General features: G+C 28.1%; 1 protein-coding gene across 2 annotated transcripts; it reads left to right on the forward strand.

Moving 5' to 3' along the window:
* The first annotated feature begins 1,597 nt into the window (after window positions 1–1,597).
* On the forward strand, window positions 1,598–19,021 carry LOC129959306 (axonemal dynein light intermediate polypeptide 1-like). 2 transcript variants are annotated; one of them, XM_056072132.1, is made up of 6 exons: window positions 1,598–1,878; window positions 5,674–5,795; window positions 7,486–7,655; window positions 8,320–8,498; window positions 12,324–12,488; window positions 16,502–19,021. In XM_056072132.1, exons 1-6 carry the CDS (start codon window positions 1,771–1,773, stop codon window positions 16,727–16,729), a joined length of 972 nt encoding a protein of 323 aa, XP_055928107.1. In that variant the 5' UTR covers window positions 1,598–1,770; the 3' UTR covers window positions 16,730–19,021. The 2 variants fall into 2 exon arrangements, with proteins under 2 accessions (XP_055928107.1, XP_055928102.1); XM_056072127.1 differs by lacking the exon at window positions 16,502–19,021 and adding an exon at window positions 15,107–15,238.
* The last annotated feature ends 1,458 nt before the right edge of the window (window positions 19,022–20,479 follow it).

Consider the following 20,479-nt stretch of genomic DNA (forward strand, 5'->3'; position numbering starts at 1 on the left):
TGAATTATTAGTAACATTGATAATGGTATACTGCTTTACAGCTGAATTGCTGATTGTGCTGCTACTGTTAGATGTGCGATGGATTCCAGAAATTTGAAAAGAAAAGTTATTTATTTCTAACTTACATTTCCGAAATATCCTGATATTCAACAAATGTAGATTTATAAATTCAAAAGAAAATATCTCTTCATTAAGACAAATACTCGATTTATCTTTCTTATACATCAACAAGGACGATTATTATAATAATTTGAAATCAATATTGCTTGGTTTCAATGAAGATAAATAAAAGAATATGAATTATTTCGTCTCAGGAGATAATTCAGGCTGCACGGAATATTAAGGTCCTTGGAATGTAATATTTCTTACTAGTATAAAATAGACACAAATTGATGACACAAATAATATTATCAAAAGATTTAACAAAGGTTTGAAGTAAAAAACAGAGTTTTGCCATTATGTAAGCAATTCGGCAAATTTTTTTTTTTAGTTTTACACAGATTTATAATTAAGTTTGATAAATATGTTTAAAACATTTATTCTGTAATTGATAAGTTCTAGAAATAAATGGGTGAGATTTCGTTACGGAGCCCGATTCAAGTTCCCGTTATCAACAAATTCTTCGCATAAATTTTAAACTAAATAGTTCTCTACTTTATGGTTTAAAAGATTCAATGCGCATTTGATCTTCATGAAAGATTAAATCCCACTGGTGGGGGGGGGGGAGGGATTGGTTTCTCGACGCTCTGGTGGGTACAGAAAGAGGTGGGGGTTGGCTACCTTCCATCGATGACGGGGCGTACTACACAAGGGAAAGGTTGTGCTGTGGCCGGTGATGGCCCTTAGGACACAACACAGTTCCCGCCAATATATCCCGCTATCGTGGTGGTCAGGTCATTTAGTTTTTCCATGTGTCTACGGGCGGGTCGGAGTAGTTAGTTTGTGATCAAAATTAATTGTCAAAATTAATTAAATGATAATTAATTTTGAAAATATCAAAATAATATATTGTCATCGGGAACAGAATATTATACGGAATTGCGTATCTCTAGCATATTCAGAAATGAGTGAAAAATCAATTACATATCTTCATCTTTATAAACATTGTAAGTCAAGTTAAATAAAGTACGTTCTGAAAAGGCCGGGAAACCGTGCAAGCTTGCGAATCCTTTCATTATTCATTACACATAAGCTTTAACATAATATTGCTGAAGCATGAACTCATTAACATGCTGCTTGCAGTAAAGAATATATTAAATTTTCATTTCTTTAATATAGACTTTAACGTAAATCTAGGGCAAAGTAAGATGCAATATTTGCTAACTTGCGTGAGTTATACATTTTTTTTTTCAATTTGGCGACCTTTTTATATCTGAAGAGAACATTTTACTTTGTTTTGGCTTGGACATCTCATTAAAGGTAATGAAACTGCAAGGTCGTATCTCCTCATGCGATGAAGAATGATCAAGTGCAAGGGACATCAAGTAGAAAGTCGTCCTTATAAGTTGTCAAGGTAACAGGATGACAACAAAATGGATGGGGGACTTTCCGAATGTCTTTTTACCTACGAACTGTCCACTTCCGATAGGTTACGTAAAGGAACGGAAAAGATTTTGTATAGCTCTAAGATCATATTCAAGACTGTAAAAGGGAAGAAATGTTACAATTTTTCCTTTTCTAAACTTTCAGCGGATTCAACTTAAGAGAAATTTTGTTCATTTGTCTAATTAAGTATTTTAAAGCATTATTATTTTTTTTATAGACTGAACTATGGCTACTTCTCTCAGTGAAATGATTGCTGCCCCTACTCTTTCTTTGGTAAAGTATGAAACACCAACTTTAGTGACAACAAAAGACGCGGATACCAAAGGAACTCGCGTAAGTAAATTATGAACTAATTTATAATTTGAAAAATGAACTGCTTTTTATTTCTTTTTCTTTAATTAATATTTTTGTTAATATTTTTCCCAAGTTTTAAAACGTTAAAAAATATTGAAGAATTTTTTTTTTTATGTTTTTGCAAAATATTGTACAATAATTCGTTTTTTTTAGAACGTGTGTGTGTGTGTGTGTGTGTGTGTGTGTGTGTGTGTGTGTGTGTGTGTGTGTGTGTGTGTTTAGATTTTGATATTTTTTATCTTCACTTTTTCTGCCATTTCAATAATTGGCATAATTTAGCTCATGATCAATTTCTATGCTAATTTCATTTGAACTATTTTTATGATTCATCCCATCTTAGTGATGTATCTAATTTAATTTACTTTAGATATAGGATAGTAAGGATTAAAGCACCCGTATGTAAATGTCTGTAGAAAAACACTCGTTGTTCTGAAAACGCTCAGTGGTAGATTTCTGACTAGACTGAGAAAGGGTTGCAAGTAGATCGATTTAAAAACTTTATTTTTTTGGTCACCAATTAAAATAAACTTGTAAAATATACAAAGTTAATCGAATATAAAATATTATAATAATATTAAAATTTTATCAAGTATTGAACACAGGGCGTCTGCTTAAATAACATGGATTTCTAATCAGATTAGATAAATAAAAATAAACACATTTCGTAAAAGTTAATGAAATAAAAATTATTTATTTAAAATAAACCTTTAACATGTTAAAAATGCGTTGAAATGTGAAGCTAAATTGTCCACTTTATTTAAAGAGGAGCCCCATAATGAGCACTACATAAAATCGCAAAGTACTTAAATCCACCACTGAAAATATATATCGCTAATAAAATATAATCACTTATCGATAGCATGCATTTCAAAATGTGAGGGGACAAATGTCGCTCAGAAAATAATAAAAAATATATAGGAGCGAAGATAGGATAAAAAAATTATCTCATTGTCAAATTAAAATGATGATCAAACGTTTATGGTAATTTTTTTTCTATTGTAACATCTTATCTAATGTGAATTTGTCAGTCACTTGTAATCGATAATTTCTACGACATCACAACAGAAACTGAAATTCATTCAGGATCAAATGAATTTTGTTTATACCAGGGATTGTTTGTCTTTCCTTCCTTATAATTCATTTCTGAAAATCATTATTTCCCTAGTGCATACAGAGATTAGGCATTCTAGAACACCTGACATGCGCTTTTTTTTTCAATTCTAAATAGATTAAAATTTAATTATAACCACATTTTATTTTAAAAGTGTGAGTAGATAATCATTTATAAACTTCCATAAAGAGTACCGATTGCTAAAATTAGCCTAAATTTTATCTCACCTTGGTCACCGGTATTATTTATATTTTAAAATTTTCCTAAATATGCATTGAATAACTATAGAAAACACGTTTTTTTATGGCTTAGTGACTTAGAAATAGGTAAAATAATACTTAAAAAAAGAGAGATAATAATTTTTGAAATAAAGAAGAAATTACAAAATTTTCTGTTCCGAAAAGAATTTTTTTTAGAGATGCGTGTACGTATCGTCTTATATACATTAAATATTACTTGCCGGACTTTAAAACATGCTATTCCAAATGTGAAAAAAAAATAATTTAAAACATCGTATTGGGCAAAATTTATCTGTTTAATTTACCCTCATCAGTTTATTTAATCAGTTGAAAATCTTTCCTCTTTAATTTCCAGTTATACAATTTGCAACATTTAGAATAAAAGGAAAAAAAAAAGGCGAATAATGTTTTCTAATTATGATCCTGCCAGCCGAAAAAAAAAGTAAATATTATTTGAAAATAATAATAAAACGAATTCTCGTAAATACGATGAACAATATAAATACTGAGAAAATACATAAAAAGTTTTTTCGAGTCAATTATTTTCAACGAGCGACTTGTTTACGTTTTCCACAAATAATCACTGCAGTTGCAACTAAGCTTTGGAATCAACCAATTATTTGTAGCGAGTTGATTTTCAGCAAACGGCTTGCTTGAATTTTTCAAAAAACGAAATACCGAACACTGGTTCAACGCGCTATTTATAATGATTCTTTTAGTGCTTTTCCCTCTTTTCAAATAATTAGTGGATGCGGTTTATCTTCGTGGAGTTACTATTCTTTTTCCATCATTTATAATTGTATAAATAAAATTAGACAAAAAAAAATGTTAAAAATTTCTTTTATCAATAGAAGAGTGAAATTCTAATCTTTAGCAGACAGAAATCATACCAGTAACAATTCTGTTGATAAAACATCTGTAATACCCGTAAAATGGTTACTTTGATTTATTTTGACCTTAAAGCGACCTTCGAATTTAAGGAAAACTAGTTCTTAATCTGATTCTGTACATCTGTTTCTTTATTTCTTACAAATACACATTATCGCTTCGTTTAAAAAAAAAAAAAAAAAACCTTAACCGACGATATCTGATTTTTTGGGGAACTCATTCAAGATTTCGACCCGAGTGTTAAATTACTAGTTATTTAAGGAAATGACATAATAACTGTCTATTAAAGAAACTGCTAAATTACATGCGAATTATTATTCATTTCGTTTTCTCTTTTTATCGAAAATTGTGGATTTCTAACAAAGATAAAGCACCCTAGGACAGCTAATCTGAAGGGACTACAAGCAGATCAGTTAAAAAATATTATAAACTTAAAAATAAATTTGTAAAAAATACAAATTTTGTAAGTAATAAACGAATAAAATTAAATGGGTATTAATTGAATTACTAAAATTGGTATTAAATAAATTTTAAAAACAATTAATTTCTTACAATAATTTACCGCAATATTAATTATTTATTTAAATAATTATGTTATATTTCATTCAATAATTCTAAAAAAATAAAAATACGTAATATTATCCGCTTTAAAAGTTTATTTTTACGTAATATTTTATCATATCAATTAAATGCTTTAATTTGTGAATAAGATAATAATAAAGTAATTATTATGGATTAAATTTTCAGAATTTTTTTTATTTCAATCATATTTTTATGGCAATTATATTTAAAAGTAAATAAAAAAAACTTTTAAAAAAGGTGCTAAAATTAAAATAAATAAATAAATAAAAATGTATAAACTAAATATAAATTTATAACCTAACTTAATTTTTTTTAAATGTGTTCAAATGTGAAATTAATGCTCTGTTCATTTAAAAGATTTCTAACAATCTGCTCTACCCGAGACCGCACTGTGATTAAATCCGCCACTGTTTTTATAACCTATTCATAAGTCTGCATGACAGGCCGAAAAAGTTGCTCAAGAAAGCAGTTCTATGAACATGTACGTGGTCCTGATATGAATATCTGTGACGGGTCAAATGTTCTTCCACTGAAATAATGAAGAAATTTATAGTAGGATCAGATGGCTGATTATAGTAGGATCAGATGGCTTTGACGACATCTATGCACGGTTTAAAACAACAGGTCATTTCGAATGACCTTCGAACCTGTTTGTGCAGCTCCGCGTTTAGATCTAATGTAACTAAACTTAAATCAGCATCTCGTGAATAGAAGAGAAGGAACAAAATAATCGTTCCTAGCTTGGTTTTTATAATTAATAAATTTCTGTAAATCCAGATAGTAAAACTGCTAATTTACTTCAATATTTTTGTATTTCTGATTTCTGTGTGCGTATTAACTTTCCTTTTCAGTTTTGAAAAAAGTAAGGCAAATGGTATTTCGAAAATTAAAACATAAGTTTCTCCATTCTTTGAACATCAAGACGTATAATTTACTTGGATGTGTCATTTTCAGAGGGAATCTCGTTTACCCAATATACGTGATAATAAGCCATCGTCAGCAAGATCAAGTCGCCAGGAGACTAAAAGCAAAGATCTGCAAGTAGCTGAAATACTGGATGCTATTCTTCCACCCAGGTATATTTTAATGCATTGCAACAAAATTTCAGTTTACATATCAGTATCTCGGAAAGTCTAATTTTTTTTACCGAAATAAAATAGCTTATAATTATATGCTTTCCTATCGCCATATGTAAAGAACATTATATTCTACATGAATTATTTGGGAAGTCATTAGCTTTTAAATAAATACTAAGTCTTCTTTTCCAATGCAAATATTACATGTTCAAACTATTACTTCAATCAAAGTTGGTAATCACGTTGGGGTTACGCCGACATTGCCTAAGCATCCGGAGTGTTTTGAATGAAAATCTTCATGACAGTAATTAGCGGGGAACTGAGATTGAATTCCTTAGAACCAAGATTGAAACAGTCGTAATGATCATCATGATCTAGTCCTTCTGTAGGAAGTATGTTCCGTCATTGAACTCATAACTCGACCTGACATTATTTTATCCAATAGGGAAGCCAAAGACTACTTACATCTATGATAGCTTTTTATCTAGTTACTCTTGATGGCCTCGGCTGGGGTGATGAAATTTCGTAAAGACATGTGTCCTATGCTTCCGAGGTGCAGATATATATATACCTTGAGTAAAATATAATTAAAAAGTTAACCATATTTTGTCTGATGCAAAAACAGGCAGCTGTATGTGATTTAGCGAGAATTAGCAAATCTTTTAATCTATTCTTTTTGAGATATGGAGATAAGAAATTTATATAAAAAATGCTCTTTATCGTTTAATAATTCGAAATATTAACGAAAATCTTTATTTTAGTATAATTAACTTTATTAAATTATCCTCCACATGCGAATACGAAAGAAATAATTATGTGATTCTACCTAAATATTAAAAATCCAATCTTGCAGGTTGTTCTTCTCATTTTTAATTCGAAATATCTCTCTTATAACTAAAAAGTGTAATTTGATATCTGTTAGGAAACATTAAACATCTGTTGAACATAATTCTTCGTGTCTATTTCTTATTGGTGCTTTTTACCAACGAAATATCGACAGAAAACATAAAGAAATAAAGACAAAATTTGTACAAGTGACGATTATAAAAAAATGCATCATTCAACATAGCGACACAAGAATTTCCCCCTCAATGGTTTTTACTATGAGATTTTGATAGGGATTTCTTTAATACGTGTCGATTTAGAATAGAGAAATTTAGGTATCTTTAAAAGAATATTGCAAACATTAAGGAGTTTTACCTCTTAACTCAGAGCTTGAGAACCTGCTGAATTTACAGTTTTCTAAAGCGCATGTTAAAATTAATTAAATAAGAAGTGGAATTGGATAAGGAAATAAGAGAATATTTTCGAGTGCAGTTAATATGGGTTAAATTAAGATAAAAATTAGGAAATTAATGAAGACTTAAATTAGATTATGATATATATATATATATATATATATATATATATATATATATATATATATATATATATATCCGTTTAAATAGTGTGGGACATTTTCACATTTGATTTCCTGTCAGGTGACTGCACTGTCCTTCATCTCTGGCCCTATCTACCACAGCCACACATAACATCTAATACTAAAATTATTACAACCAGCAATTAGTTTTCCAGTCCTAGCACAGAAAGTAGCATACAAGTTTTTTACTTGTGATCCAGATATTCAAGAATCTATTTATTTTCGCTCGATCATCTTATATAACTTAAAAATAAACTTTTCTTTACATAGAGAATTCGAAGAGGATGGCAAGCTGTGGATCCAGCCAGTATCAAGGACTCCAGCAACAAGATTGGATGTGATAAATCTCGCAGAAAAATTGGATGCTCGTCTCATTGAACGTAATGCTAGAGAAATTGGAATTTGCCCTATACGAAGGGAGCTGTATGATCAGTGCTTTGGTCTGTGAATCTCATACTCTTAAACAATTTTCATTGTTATTTATCTATAATTATTCGTTACGGATTATCAGTTCAGATTATTTTGAAAAGTCGTTCGAAATTAACACAACATAACCAAAACAAACACCTTTAAGTTTTCTTAAAATCGAAAGTCAATAAGAACTTTACATTCCATCTTGAAAAAGTGTACCATATTTTCTCATTTACGTAGTGGGCATGCATTTTGACAGACATGAAAAACACGTGTAACATTTATAATCAATCATTAAATGTTTTCCCATAATACAAGATATTTTAATGGTTTATCAATTTTCAGCCTTGAATATTTATGAGAAATGCCTTCTCTGATACTTGAAAAATTAACTAATATTTTCGAAAAAAAAATCAAATCATACTGAACCCTCTCTTCAAAATAAAAGACTAGACAAAAACATTATGTTTGCTTCTCATTTTATATTCACTTTATGAATTCTATGAAAACATATATTATAATTGATTCCGATAGTAAAATGTAAGTGGTTTATAGCGGTGGATAGTGGATTAAAGTTACAGTTGAATATTATTTGTATCTTTAAAGATGTTCTCGTACCCTGCAGTACCTGTTTAATTTTCCTCATTAGCAATGTTTAAATGAATAATTCTGAAACATTTGTTTCTCAAACAGATGAACTGATTCGTCAGGAAACTCTTAACTGCATGGAAAGAGGTTTGCTTTTAGTTCGAATTCGAGATGAGTTGAGAATGAGCCTTGCTGCTTATGAAAACCTCTACGATAGTGGGGTGTCTTTCGGAATCCGGAAAGCTCTGTTGTCTGAAAGAGGAAAAATGGACATAGTAGAAAGGGTAAGTAATAGAAATTCCAGTCTCCTACAAAATTAATCTCGTTTATCTCTTTAATGTAGTTAATTACCTGACCGCCAACATTATGATGAAATTTTCTTTGATTAGAAACCGTGTATTTTAACTTCTTGTATCTACTATAATATTTTATTTCTTTCCAATGTTATGATATCTATTTCGAATTTTATATAAGTTCAAAATATATTTCACCTTACATTAATACGTAACTTTCCTTTTTTTAAATAGAAAATACTGACTTTTAAAATATTTTAATTGGATTGATGTGCCTATATTTAAGATTATAGCCGCATTTTTTTCTTATAAAAACTTTATTTTAACAGATAAAGCATTAAAAATGAGGTTACTACATAACTTTATTGTCAAAATTTTGTTCATATTTTTTTGTTAACTCACCCATTTTAACAACAACCAGTTCGCCGGTGATATTGATTCATTTAATTTCAATTAAACTTCTAAATATATAACTCACAATTATTATTTCCTGAACAAACGGTATCAAACATCAAATTATTATAGACATTAAGTCCGAGTTATTTTAATTGTTCTAAAGTTCTCTATTCTTTTTCTACCTGAACCACTTTAATGGAAACCAGAACCATTAAAATTGTAATTTAAAGATTCAACGATTTTCTAACTTTCGTAGTATTGTAACTTCATATATATATATATATATATATATATATATATATATATATATATATATATATATATATATATATATATATATATATATATATATTGTTATGTAAAGATACTTCAAAAAATGTTCACTGTTGTTTCTTTTTGATTTTAAATCTTAATTGTAAGTACAATTAATTCTCAGTATTTTTTCGAAGGTTATGTTTTACACTGAAGCCTACTCAAATCATAAACAAAAGATATCTAGGAGGAAATATTAATAGCAACAATGAAAATGATTTGAATTTCAATTCAACGGTAATATATTGTTGTAAAATATGCTGAAAATATTTTTTTTAAATTAATTAAAAGTAGAAAAATATGCTGCAAAAAACTGGTATTATTGAAAATATTTTTTTTTGTGGTTTTATAAAGTTATAAAATAATTTTTATATAGTGAACAATTTTTCTACTTCTACCAAAATGCCTAAATTTTGCTTAATTTTTAATTAATTGATTTTTTAAAAAATCATTATGAAGTGTACAATCCCATCTTTCATAGGTCACTGGATCAAGTTTGGCAACAATTATCCAAACTACCTGACCTGTAGATTTGACCTACACACACAGACACATATGCATTTTCATTTTTATTATTAGTAGAGATATTTAAATTTTAGAATAAATTGCAGCTATAATTTCTGCTTTTTAGTTTTTAATGCATAATAATCATAAAATTCTTTTTTTTTTTTTTTTGCTTATTATATTTATATACACGTGGGATACAGGGGCTGAATTATAGATTTCCATTACATAAAATATAAATTTATGTATTTAAAACTAAATCTTGTTCCAATTCCAGTTATTTTAATGCGGTATATTGAGCGTTTTGTAGCCTTTTTAAGCACAATTAACTGGAATTGATTCTTAATAACTAGTTGATAATAATTTTATGGGCAATTTAAAATGTGTTTTTCTCCTTTAAAGATTGCAACAATAAAGATGCAATTGATGATTCAGACAATATATCAGATATTATTTAGATATACTGTTATCTAATTAATCTGATACCGTTATCTAATTATCTTAATGCTTATCTAATATATTTTATTAGATAAGCATTTGATTAGCAGTTAAAAGAAATTCGCTGACCTCCAAATTTTAAAACGACAAGCATTAAACATCGGCCTCTTTAAAATAATTTTAAAAACATATTTTATATCAAATCTCTGTATACATCCTCCAATTCAAGAAATTGAAATCAAGATTCCCAACTGCAACAAGAAAAAAAATTTTTTAAGTAAATGATGTTGAAACTTTTATGAATTGTTAGATATAAAAAAGATCGGATAATGAAGACAAATTGTTTAAACCAAATTCAGCTTTAGAGAAATAAAACATAATTACCATACCGTAGTGTTTGATTAAATGTTAACACTTCTTTTTAAACATAATATATTTATAACCGCTAAAATATTCATTATTAAAGCACTTAAATTCTTGATACAATAAAGAACCGAGGAGCTTTTAAGAAAGAAAATTAGATTAATTCTTACATTAAGGAGAAAACTTGTTATTTGATTATAAGATAAATATTTAGATAAATATCTTGAGTGACACATTTTTGAGATGCCTAATTTCGTTAGTTTTAGAAGAAAATATAATGAAACCTTTATACCACGGCTGATTTAATTTATCGTATATCCTTAATTATGAGCCCCGCTCGTTATCTGCTTTGGTCCATCAATCAATTCACTGATTCCCAGATAGAGCAAGACCTTATACGGTGTGAGAGAAAAAGAATCTGTAATCACACGCAAAAATAAATAAATAAAAAAAGTTAGTTATAAATAATAATAAAAAAAGTGTTATCGTCTTCCTTTTTCTCTTTTTGTAATTTTTACCTAAATATTTGAAATATAAAGAAAGATAAGGTTAGCTTGTAAAGCACAAGCTTAATCCTACCAATAACAATCCCGAAAGCCAATAAAAAAGAGGAAACAAAGTTTATCGCAAAGCTTATTTTAGCTCTGTGAGAGATTGATAAGTTTGCAAAAGAAGAAAAAAAAAATCTTTTTATTTATAATTCCTCTTAGGAGCACATAAAATATTTTTTTCCGCAGAAAGTATTAAAAACGCCATATATGAATGGTTCAGAATTAAAGATCTAGTTACTGTGCTTAAGTAAAGTAATCAGACACTCTAAATTTTAGTCCTTTACTCTAGCATAGAATATTTAATAGAAGCAAATAAAAAAAATCAAGTCAAAAACCAAAAAAACATTCAAATATTAAATTTTTTTTTAGAAATAAAAGTCAGAAACTTATGAAGAAGCATAAATAAATTCCATTTTAAATTGTATGATTTTATTTTCAAGCTTATGTTTTTAAATGCATCGTATTAAAAAGATCTTGAATTACATATAATAAAGTTTGAGAAAGGAAATTCTTCGGAATATCGTTTAAAAATCAAATTTAGTTCATATGTATTAATATGAATCGTTTATTAAGAACAAACTCTGTAACCTTTTTACAAATTAAGATTATCATAGTCTACGTCTATAAAAACTGCGAATTTGCTTCATTTTTTAAATAACTTTAATTATATTTAAAACTATCGTTCTAAAAAAATTTTAAAAATATGTGTTGGTGAGAAAAATTTGGAACAAATTCAAATCATTTTTATCCATCCAGGACAAATTAGTTAATTATGGGATTATCACGGATAATCTGAGAATTTTATCATTTTAGTTTCCACAAAAAAAAAAAAAAAAAAAAAACTACATATCTTTTGTATAAAAGCTAATATTATCAATTTCTAAATATTTATCAAGGTTTATGATTTATAGAAAAAAAATTCCTATATTTTTTTTGTATCAAAATTTCTTTGTTAAAGCTGAATTTCCATTTTAATTCAAAGCAAGCTGTATATTTTTTTGCGTAAAAAAGACAAATGACCCATTGCTCGAATCAATTTAAAATGTCTGTCTTTAAGAAAAACCTCGCGATCCAGTACATAGCCTATTTTTTTCGCAAAGTGTTCCTTTAATAAAATATTAGTCAATATGCCAATTTAAATTACTATTTTCGCTATGTTTCTGTTCCAGTTCAGAACAAATTAGAACACTTCTCAAATAACTGTTCTAAATCAGCTCCTTAACAGGCGCATGTATTATTATCCCTTTATCAGCTGGATTTCCTGACGGCTGAAAACGAAGAAATGCGCAAGCAACTGAAGCTGCAGGAAGCTCGGCATGCCCTCATGGAACGAGATTGGGAGCAACAAACTGCTGTCGAAAGCAAAAAACTAGGTGACAAAATCGAACTTCTGGAAAGAGCAAATTCTCAATTGAAGGTAAGAAAGAAAAAACACAAACGGACAAGTTTATGACAAAAAATGAGCAAATTAATATATTCATTTTTAATTCTAATGATTATTTTTACATAATTAATTTTAATATATGGGAAAATTAAAAATGAATACCTTTTTAATATCTGAAAATAAGTCACTCATAAAATTTGCAGTTTGACAAAGAATGTAATCTGAACTTTTAATAGAATCAAAATGACAACACATTCCCAAAAGAGTAAAGAGAAGCTTACTAGACAGTGAACAAGTGAGAACTCGAAAGATAGTGCACAGATAAGAAATGAACTAAAGAGACCAAATTTTCAGAACATCAACTAGAAATGCTGTAATTATTGAAGGAGATCTTGGGAATCTAACAAAAGTGGAATATTAGGACTACCGCTGCTAATCAGATTGTTTAATCATTTTAAAATTGGTAGTATTATAGTATGAGCTAAGAAATAATGAAATTTAAATATATTTTAAGGAATTGCATTATTCACTGAAATGTAGCTAACTTAAAATATAACATTATGTGGGAAGGAGGTCTCTTAAGAAACTTATCTTCTTTTATTAAATCTAATTAAATTTTTAAATGAGTATGAATTGCTTATTTAAGGATATAAAATTATACAAATTCGGAATACGTTTTTAATTTGAAACAAAATAAAAAAAAAATAGCACTATCGGGGTAAATGTCGGAAGACCAATCATTTTATAAAACTACATTTGAAATAATTACTCAATTTTTCTTCACAATTTTCCACACAACTTTAATCGCGATTTCCTTTTAATAGCTTTGGAATTTTAAATACAGTCAAGTCCTGATTTAACGAACCCATATTTCGCTATTTAAAGAATTTTTCGCCGATTAAAATGAAGACCAAAAACTTCTATTTAACGAATAATAAACTGAGAATCAACGAATTATTTATACAGTAAAAAAAATTGTTTTTAAGTTAGTGTTAGAAAAATATTGGATTGCTTTTCAAATGACTACAGTATCCATCTTGTCCGGAACAGATGAGTAATGAGTGCAACCTGTTAAGAACTGTTAAGAAATTCCTTTCTTATCTCTTTCTACTCCGTAACACAAAGGTGTATTGGATACTCGGCTTTACAGAACATTTGATTTTTGAAACATCGTGAAGCATGCAAAATTGCCGAAAATGACGTGTGTTTTTTTGTTGTTGTTGAGTGAAAAGTTTAACATTTTGCACGGATTTCTCGTCAGCGTTGGACCTCAAAACGCTTTAACAGAACGGCTTGGGATCTCCATGTTAACATTAGCTACAATTATTAAACAAATAGTTGAAATTGAAAAACCAATTGCAGAATGTATGGAAAACGTAGTCGAAAATAAAAATGCCATTGAAATGCACTTCTCTTTCCGTTCTTGATGCTGATCTAGAATGGTTCAACATTGCAAAAATTAGTGCTTAATGGGCCTCTGATCAAAGAAAATGTCTTCTAACTTGCTGAGAAGCATAATATGAAATACTTTTCTGTATCCAATGGTTGGATCGACCATTTCAAGAAAATATACCACATAGCCCAAAAGAAAGTATGCGGAGAAAAAGCGAATGTAAATAAAAATGTAGTAAAAGATTGGCAAGAAAAATTGCTCAACCTGACTTAAGTGCATTCACCATCCAACATTAACAACGTAGATGAAACTAGATTGTTTTATAACTTACAACCTGAGGAGATGCTTTGTTATAGAAATGAAAAAATGTCTGAGGGAAGGGGTAAAAAAGCAAAATCAGGATTGCTGTTTTGCTTGAGATTAAAGATGATAAAACGGACAAATTGAAGCCATTTGTGAGAGTAATAGCAGCAAAGCCGCAATGTTTTAAAAACCTTAAGACCTTACCGACAAAATCCGTTGCAAACAAAAGATACTGGATGACTTCATCCCTTCTTAAAGACTTTTTAACCTCTTTAGATAACCTTATAAATAGACAAAAGAGAAAAAAATTGTTTATTGATTAATGATCTCACATCTTCTAATTCGCAATTTAAAATTATTAGTGTTTTTCCTAGTAAATTGCACAAGTGTGGAAGATTTTTTGCTCGAAGTATAAATGAAAAATTTTGTATATCGGCCTAATAATTTTTCTTTCAATTCTGGAATTTTTTTTCCTTATTCAGCTTAGTCTAAGAATGACAAAAGTAGAACAAATTTTCTTGGGGGAAAAAAAATTTCTGTGTCTATAAAAGAAGCCATGAATAAGGTAGTAAATTTCAATTTGTCAAATTCAAATTTTTTTCCATCTTTAAAAACATGTGCATCAAAGGAAAATTTCAATTTCAATTTAATAAAATCTTGAGTAATTATTTCCTTCTATTTTAATATATTAAAATTTTCAAATAATGTTTTTCAAAGAAAAAAATGAACAGAAATAAAATTTTAAAAATGCATATTTCTAGTTTATATTTCATTTTTTACTACTTTCTTTTACTAGATATTTCATTGGATTAATGGGCGAAGAGATTTATTTTTTAATTATTAACAGTTATGAAAAAAGATATATAAAGCATTTTTGTTAAAATCATTTACGCATGATTAGATTTAAGTGTATTTATTTTGTGACGCTAATTACCATCATGATTTTTTCCTTTAGGAACAATTAGAAATAATAGCTTTTGCAACGGATCAAGAAATTATTGAAAACGCTGTCATAAATGAAGAAGAAATGGATACTTCAATATCTTAATGGTTATAATCAACTCAATAAAACCAATCGCTTTGGTTTCATATTCTATATAGGTGAAAAATAATTTTAGAATTTTAAAAAAAAAATGACAAACAAATCAGTATACATATTTTTTCTATCAAATTTATGTGAAAAATTAAGAAATTTAACTCAAATTTTGTCATCAGGCTATCATTTTCAGTTCGAAATTTTCATAGAAATCATTTATAAAAGAAAACTCAGTACCTGTGCAAACAAAAAAATTCCAGAACTATTGGATAGAATTGGACAGAACTATTGGAAGCATAATATGATGACCGTTACATGAGAGGACATCTTTTGGATAAGTTAGAGGACCGTTGCATCTTTTATTGTAAACCGGAATATTAAACAGAAGAAGGCTTAGAAAGAAGGTTAGAAAAAGGAAACTATATCAATACCTCCTTGCAATATTCTATTTTATTTATGTCACTTTGATGTGTGACACATTACTCGCCTAGAAGAAAACCACAAGATGTTTCTGCAACTTTTGGCCTAAATGAGATAGGAGCCAAATGATTTATATGATAGCTTGCTGCTGGACTAATCACTTGTCTGATGAGATGATATGCATCAGCACTTTATTTTTTCCCTCGGAGCTTTGGAGCAAAAATAAATCTTGAACCTTTAGGAATCTAATTAATAATACTGAATATCGGACATAAATGTTGCAAATCAAAATAAGCATAATCCTTGTCTTCAAAATAATATTTCATGGATTTATATTTATGATAATTAGTGACATTAAACTAAACTTTCTAAACTCTCTAAAAAATTAAACTTTCAAGAATATACCCCATCTCGTCAAAATTTGTGAATTTTATCTTTCATATAAAAATTTTATTGAAGCATGAAATTAACATATAGTTACAAATTTATCATGTAATTTTCTAATATGAAGAAATAGAGAAACATAAACTAATGCTTTTTTTCACCATTTTAAGGTTCATATAAAATATCGTAGCATAAAAATTCCCATAGGTACTAAGTATTTTTAAGTTGTAGAAATAGCGCAAATTTCACTTAACAAAACATATGCATTTTCCTTCAAATATCATTATTTAAGTTTCGGTTTATCTCAAAAGTGGCATTGAGATGCATTTCCAAATTTATTCTTAGCGCTCTCATTGTCTTTTTTAACTAAATAATCACTATTTAGTTATTTTATGACTTTTACATAATTGCGAAATACAATTTAAATAGATTGTAACTGACTATTGTTAAATATTTTGCATAAAGCCCAAATAAAATTTATAAAAATCTTTTTGTCTGTATTTATTGTAGATGTATCCTGAATATTCTTATCCGTGGTACTCACACTCACGGACATTCGCTCCTTTGTATTCCAAGGACATGTACACTAGGAGGGCCTTGATGTCCATCAATGCTGCCAGAGCCAGAGTCCGAAACATTCTCGAATACCCCTCTTACAGGCTCCCAGCTTTGAGATTATCTCCAGAGACACGAATTAACCTCTACAGAAAAAGAGCCAGAAACTTGTCCCTCGAATGATGAATTTGATAAACGTCAAAAAAAGTCGAACTGTAATAGTGTAAATTGATGATAAATGAATAAGAGTAATTTTAGATTTTAAATTGGGTAAGAAAAATAAATAAAAAATTTTTTAATTGAATTAATTGGAAAAATTAATTAAGTTGAGAATTAAATTAAATGTGGAAAGTTATCGAAAATATGTCTGAAAAAAAAAGGCAATTTATCTAAAAAATTAAAAGCTGTTTAATAATGTTAACATTCAAAATAAAAGTTTGATTGTGAAAATTTAGGTCGAAGTTTAACAAGCAACATCGCCAATCTCAATTTTCTAAATTTTAAAATAAAAAGAAAAGCTGAAATTTTCTAAATCAATAAAGTATAACTTTTTAATTACTTTTTCTTCTAAAGGCATTAGGAAAATTGAGATGTACAATGTTGTTTGTTAAGGAACAAACAGCTAAGATAGCAGAAATATGTGCCTACGTTAAAAGACTAAACATCTGGATGTGCTAAATTACAAAAATCAAAATCGAGCAGGCTTGAATAATTAAGCATTCATATCTTCAACACCTTCTGGTGTTAATTATTTAAAGCCTATTAAAAAATATTTTGATTTTATGAATATAGTCTTGAAAATGATCCAAGATAAAAGCAGTTACTAGTAAGTCTTCAATTTTAAATGAAACTCGATGAAATTAATTCTCTTAATCGAAATAGTGAGACAATAAAAATACAATATACTGATGCATTTTATAATGGAATCAATTTTGTTACCTCAGTATGAAAATTAAAATACACGCAAAGTTTGTACACAGCTGATAGTAATAAAATCCCAATTCAGTTTTGCTTTCAAATAAACGAGATTTGTATAAAGGGTGTGCTATTGTTCCTTGTCATAAAATACACTTTACAAATAGTTCCATGCAGTTATTGCAGAAAACGGACTTGAGTCAGTTTCCTTGCAAATAAAAAGGAACTGATGCTGGTTCTAGTTTTTTATAGCTCAGGTTGAATGACAGATTACTTATAGACGATGATGTAAATTATATAATTATTAATGATGTAACTACACATACACAAACAATGATAATACAAGTAAATAATGTAATTAAAGGAACTAGGAAGGAATATAAACTTGTATATATATATATATATGCAATTTATTAATATCGAATCAACTTGAAAATTTTAGAATTTTTTGTGCATGTAAAGAAAAGGAATTTCATATGAGGAAATGGAAATAATTTAAAACAAAAAATCTGTGCTTTTTTCGGTTAAATGATTCGGTTGGGAACTGCACAATAATTCACAAAATATCCAATAGGGGATCCTTTTAGAAGCAGCAATATTGCCTTTTGGCGTTGACTTAAAAACATTCTATCATTGCTCGAAACTACTTTGTTAGTGAAAACAGTTTGAAATAAGATTTGTAATATTATTATTATCATATTTGTAAATAAAAAAAATTTTGAAATTAGAAAAAGATTCAAATCTACTTTCTGGTACGAGATCATACGGCCAAAAAAAAAAAGTCTGTCTCTCACGATTTAGCGCGTGAGAGACAGGGGACTGACATCAGATCGGTCTATTTCGATAAGTTAAGAAACAAGGATCAATCAAAATCTTATAATTTTTTACTGTTTTTCGGGTCTTTGTGACATGTTACTGAAGATATATCAGTAATTAAAATTAGAAAATTGCACCAAGATAAACACAGTCGCATTATTTCTCCACTATTCATGAACCACTTCATACTTTTCCCTCTCTCAGCAAATGCATCCATCTACTTTAGATGGAAAATCAGTCGCCAACTCATCAGAATCATGTAATAACGACGAAGTCGTTAAAGCGGGGAAGCAAAATTTGTTGTAAAGTTAATAACCTATTTGCTTTACTATAATGGGGACTAACTATCTTGGTTATGCATCTATGCCGGAAAATAAATTTCAGCTTTAGAAAAAAAAACCTTTAAATTTCGATCTTATGTGTATTTCAGAATTTATTAATCTAATAAACATTAAATGTGCACTTTATAAAAATTATTTTTTATTGTTTACTTTATTAATTATATACATTCTTTTGGCTATTTAATTGCATGTCTGTATTATATGTGTCTAGCTGCAATTTAAGTGCAATTTTGTTTTTCTATTTGTCAAAGATTTTGGTCTCAAGATCGCAGTGATTTCTTGAGATACAAACGTGAGACACAAAGATACTTATCTCTCATGCGTTGTTTATGTAATATTATTTTTTCATAATGTTGATAAAAGCTGTAACCCAAATTATTTAAATAAAGCACTACCAACACTTTTTCTGGTTTATTTTTAAACTCTTAAGTCTCATTATAATAATTGCTTATCTACTTTTCTGACATATAATAACAAATGCTGAACCATTCTGATGGACCATACCATTTATTTCTAACGATATAGATATTCATAGGAAAATTATCTTATTGTTAAACATATAAATGGCATTATCACATAATGAAAGATGCGTTATTACTTTGCTTGACTTCAATGAGAAATTTTAGATAAAAGTACGATTATTCCATGGATGTGAATAAAATGGGCATACGACAAGAAAAATTAAGTTCACCTTATTCTAATCAGCTTATCTAAGGTATATATATTTATTGTATGTTATAATCCGAAAAGAAACTATTAAGTAAATAGAATAGCTGAATCTCATTGCTCATATCAGATTAGATAAAATTTTGACTTCAGAAAATGAAAAAAAAAAAAAAAAAAAAAAAAAAAAATGGAAAGAAAGGCAATAATGGCAAGAAAGAAATTATTCAAACATTATGTAACTAATTTCAATAGTAAAGTTTAGTAATTCATTTTGCAAAAGATATTAAACGTATTTTTTAATTGAATCAATGATTAAAGCAACCACATAAATAAAATATATCAAAATAATAAGAATCTTTAAAACAAACTGAAACATTTTTTAAAATAATTTAATTGATTCTAAGTTTTTTTTAATGTTTTTATTAATTTAGAATTTTTTATTTAATTTAATAAAACATTAACTTTAAAAAAAACTTTTTTTAAAATATATGAAAAAAAATGTTATTTAACTGATTAGCAGTTAAAAAAAACTTATTGCTTCGGAAAAATAATAAAATTCAGTGATTTCTTAGTTAAAATTCTATTTAATTTTTTTATTTCCTTAGTGAGTACCTTCTTTCGAAGAAGTAACTACGTACCAGATTTGATAGTTCTAAATTCCGGAGGCTGCCTTGTTGAAAACATTGGGCTATTTTCTTTTCTTGCAGGATGTAACTGGCGTATAAATCTATCCAAACCGTTGACATTATCTCATATTAAAAAGCTTTTATAAAATTTTCACATTCAAAGAAAATTAATGCGTTAAATATAAATTAAAAATTTTATTGTTTATCGATGCTTTAAGAGAATAAAGCTTGTTTCAGTCCTGAAAATAGGTATGTAAATTTTGCTGTATCTAATCTTCCTTAGATTTACGATTTAACGGACCCATAAGCTCACACTTTCTACACAGATAAGTTAGGTTGCAAAATGACGGTAATGCTGGGAAAACCTTGAAAGGGAAACTAATTATCTTTAAAAATGGAAGAAGTTTTAACATGATAATGTTCACAGATTATTTTATTTTAGTTTACAGGAAACTTTTAGTATAAATTGCGGCGCATAAACGGAAACCTATAAATTGCATCGCAAATAATGGAAAAATCTTTCAAAGCACTTTCCAGGGCAGACTGTTGAATCTAAAGCTACCAAATTT

This window comes from Argiope bruennichi, chromosome 2, assembly GCF_947563725.1.
Source record: "Argiope bruennichi chromosome 2, qqArgBrue1.1, whole genome shotgun sequence".
Lineage (NCBI taxonomy): Eukaryota > Metazoa > Arthropoda > Arachnida > Araneae > Araneidae > Argiope > Argiope bruennichi.

Bases quoted from the DNA above. Each gene is read 5' to 3' on its own strand.
- LOC129959306 (XM_056072132.1), top strand. From the start codon at position 1,771: ATGGCTACTTCTCTCAGTGAAATGATTGCTGCCCCTACTCTTTCTTTG. The intron at 7,656-8,319 runs GTCTGTGAATCT...TTTCTCAAACAG, and splicing joins GCTGTATGATCAGTGCTTTG to ATGAACTGATTCGTCAGGAA. The intron at 12,489-16,501 runs GTAAGAAAGAAA...TATTTATTGTAG, and splicing joins GAGCAAATTCTCAATTGAAG to ATGTATCCTGAATATTCTTA.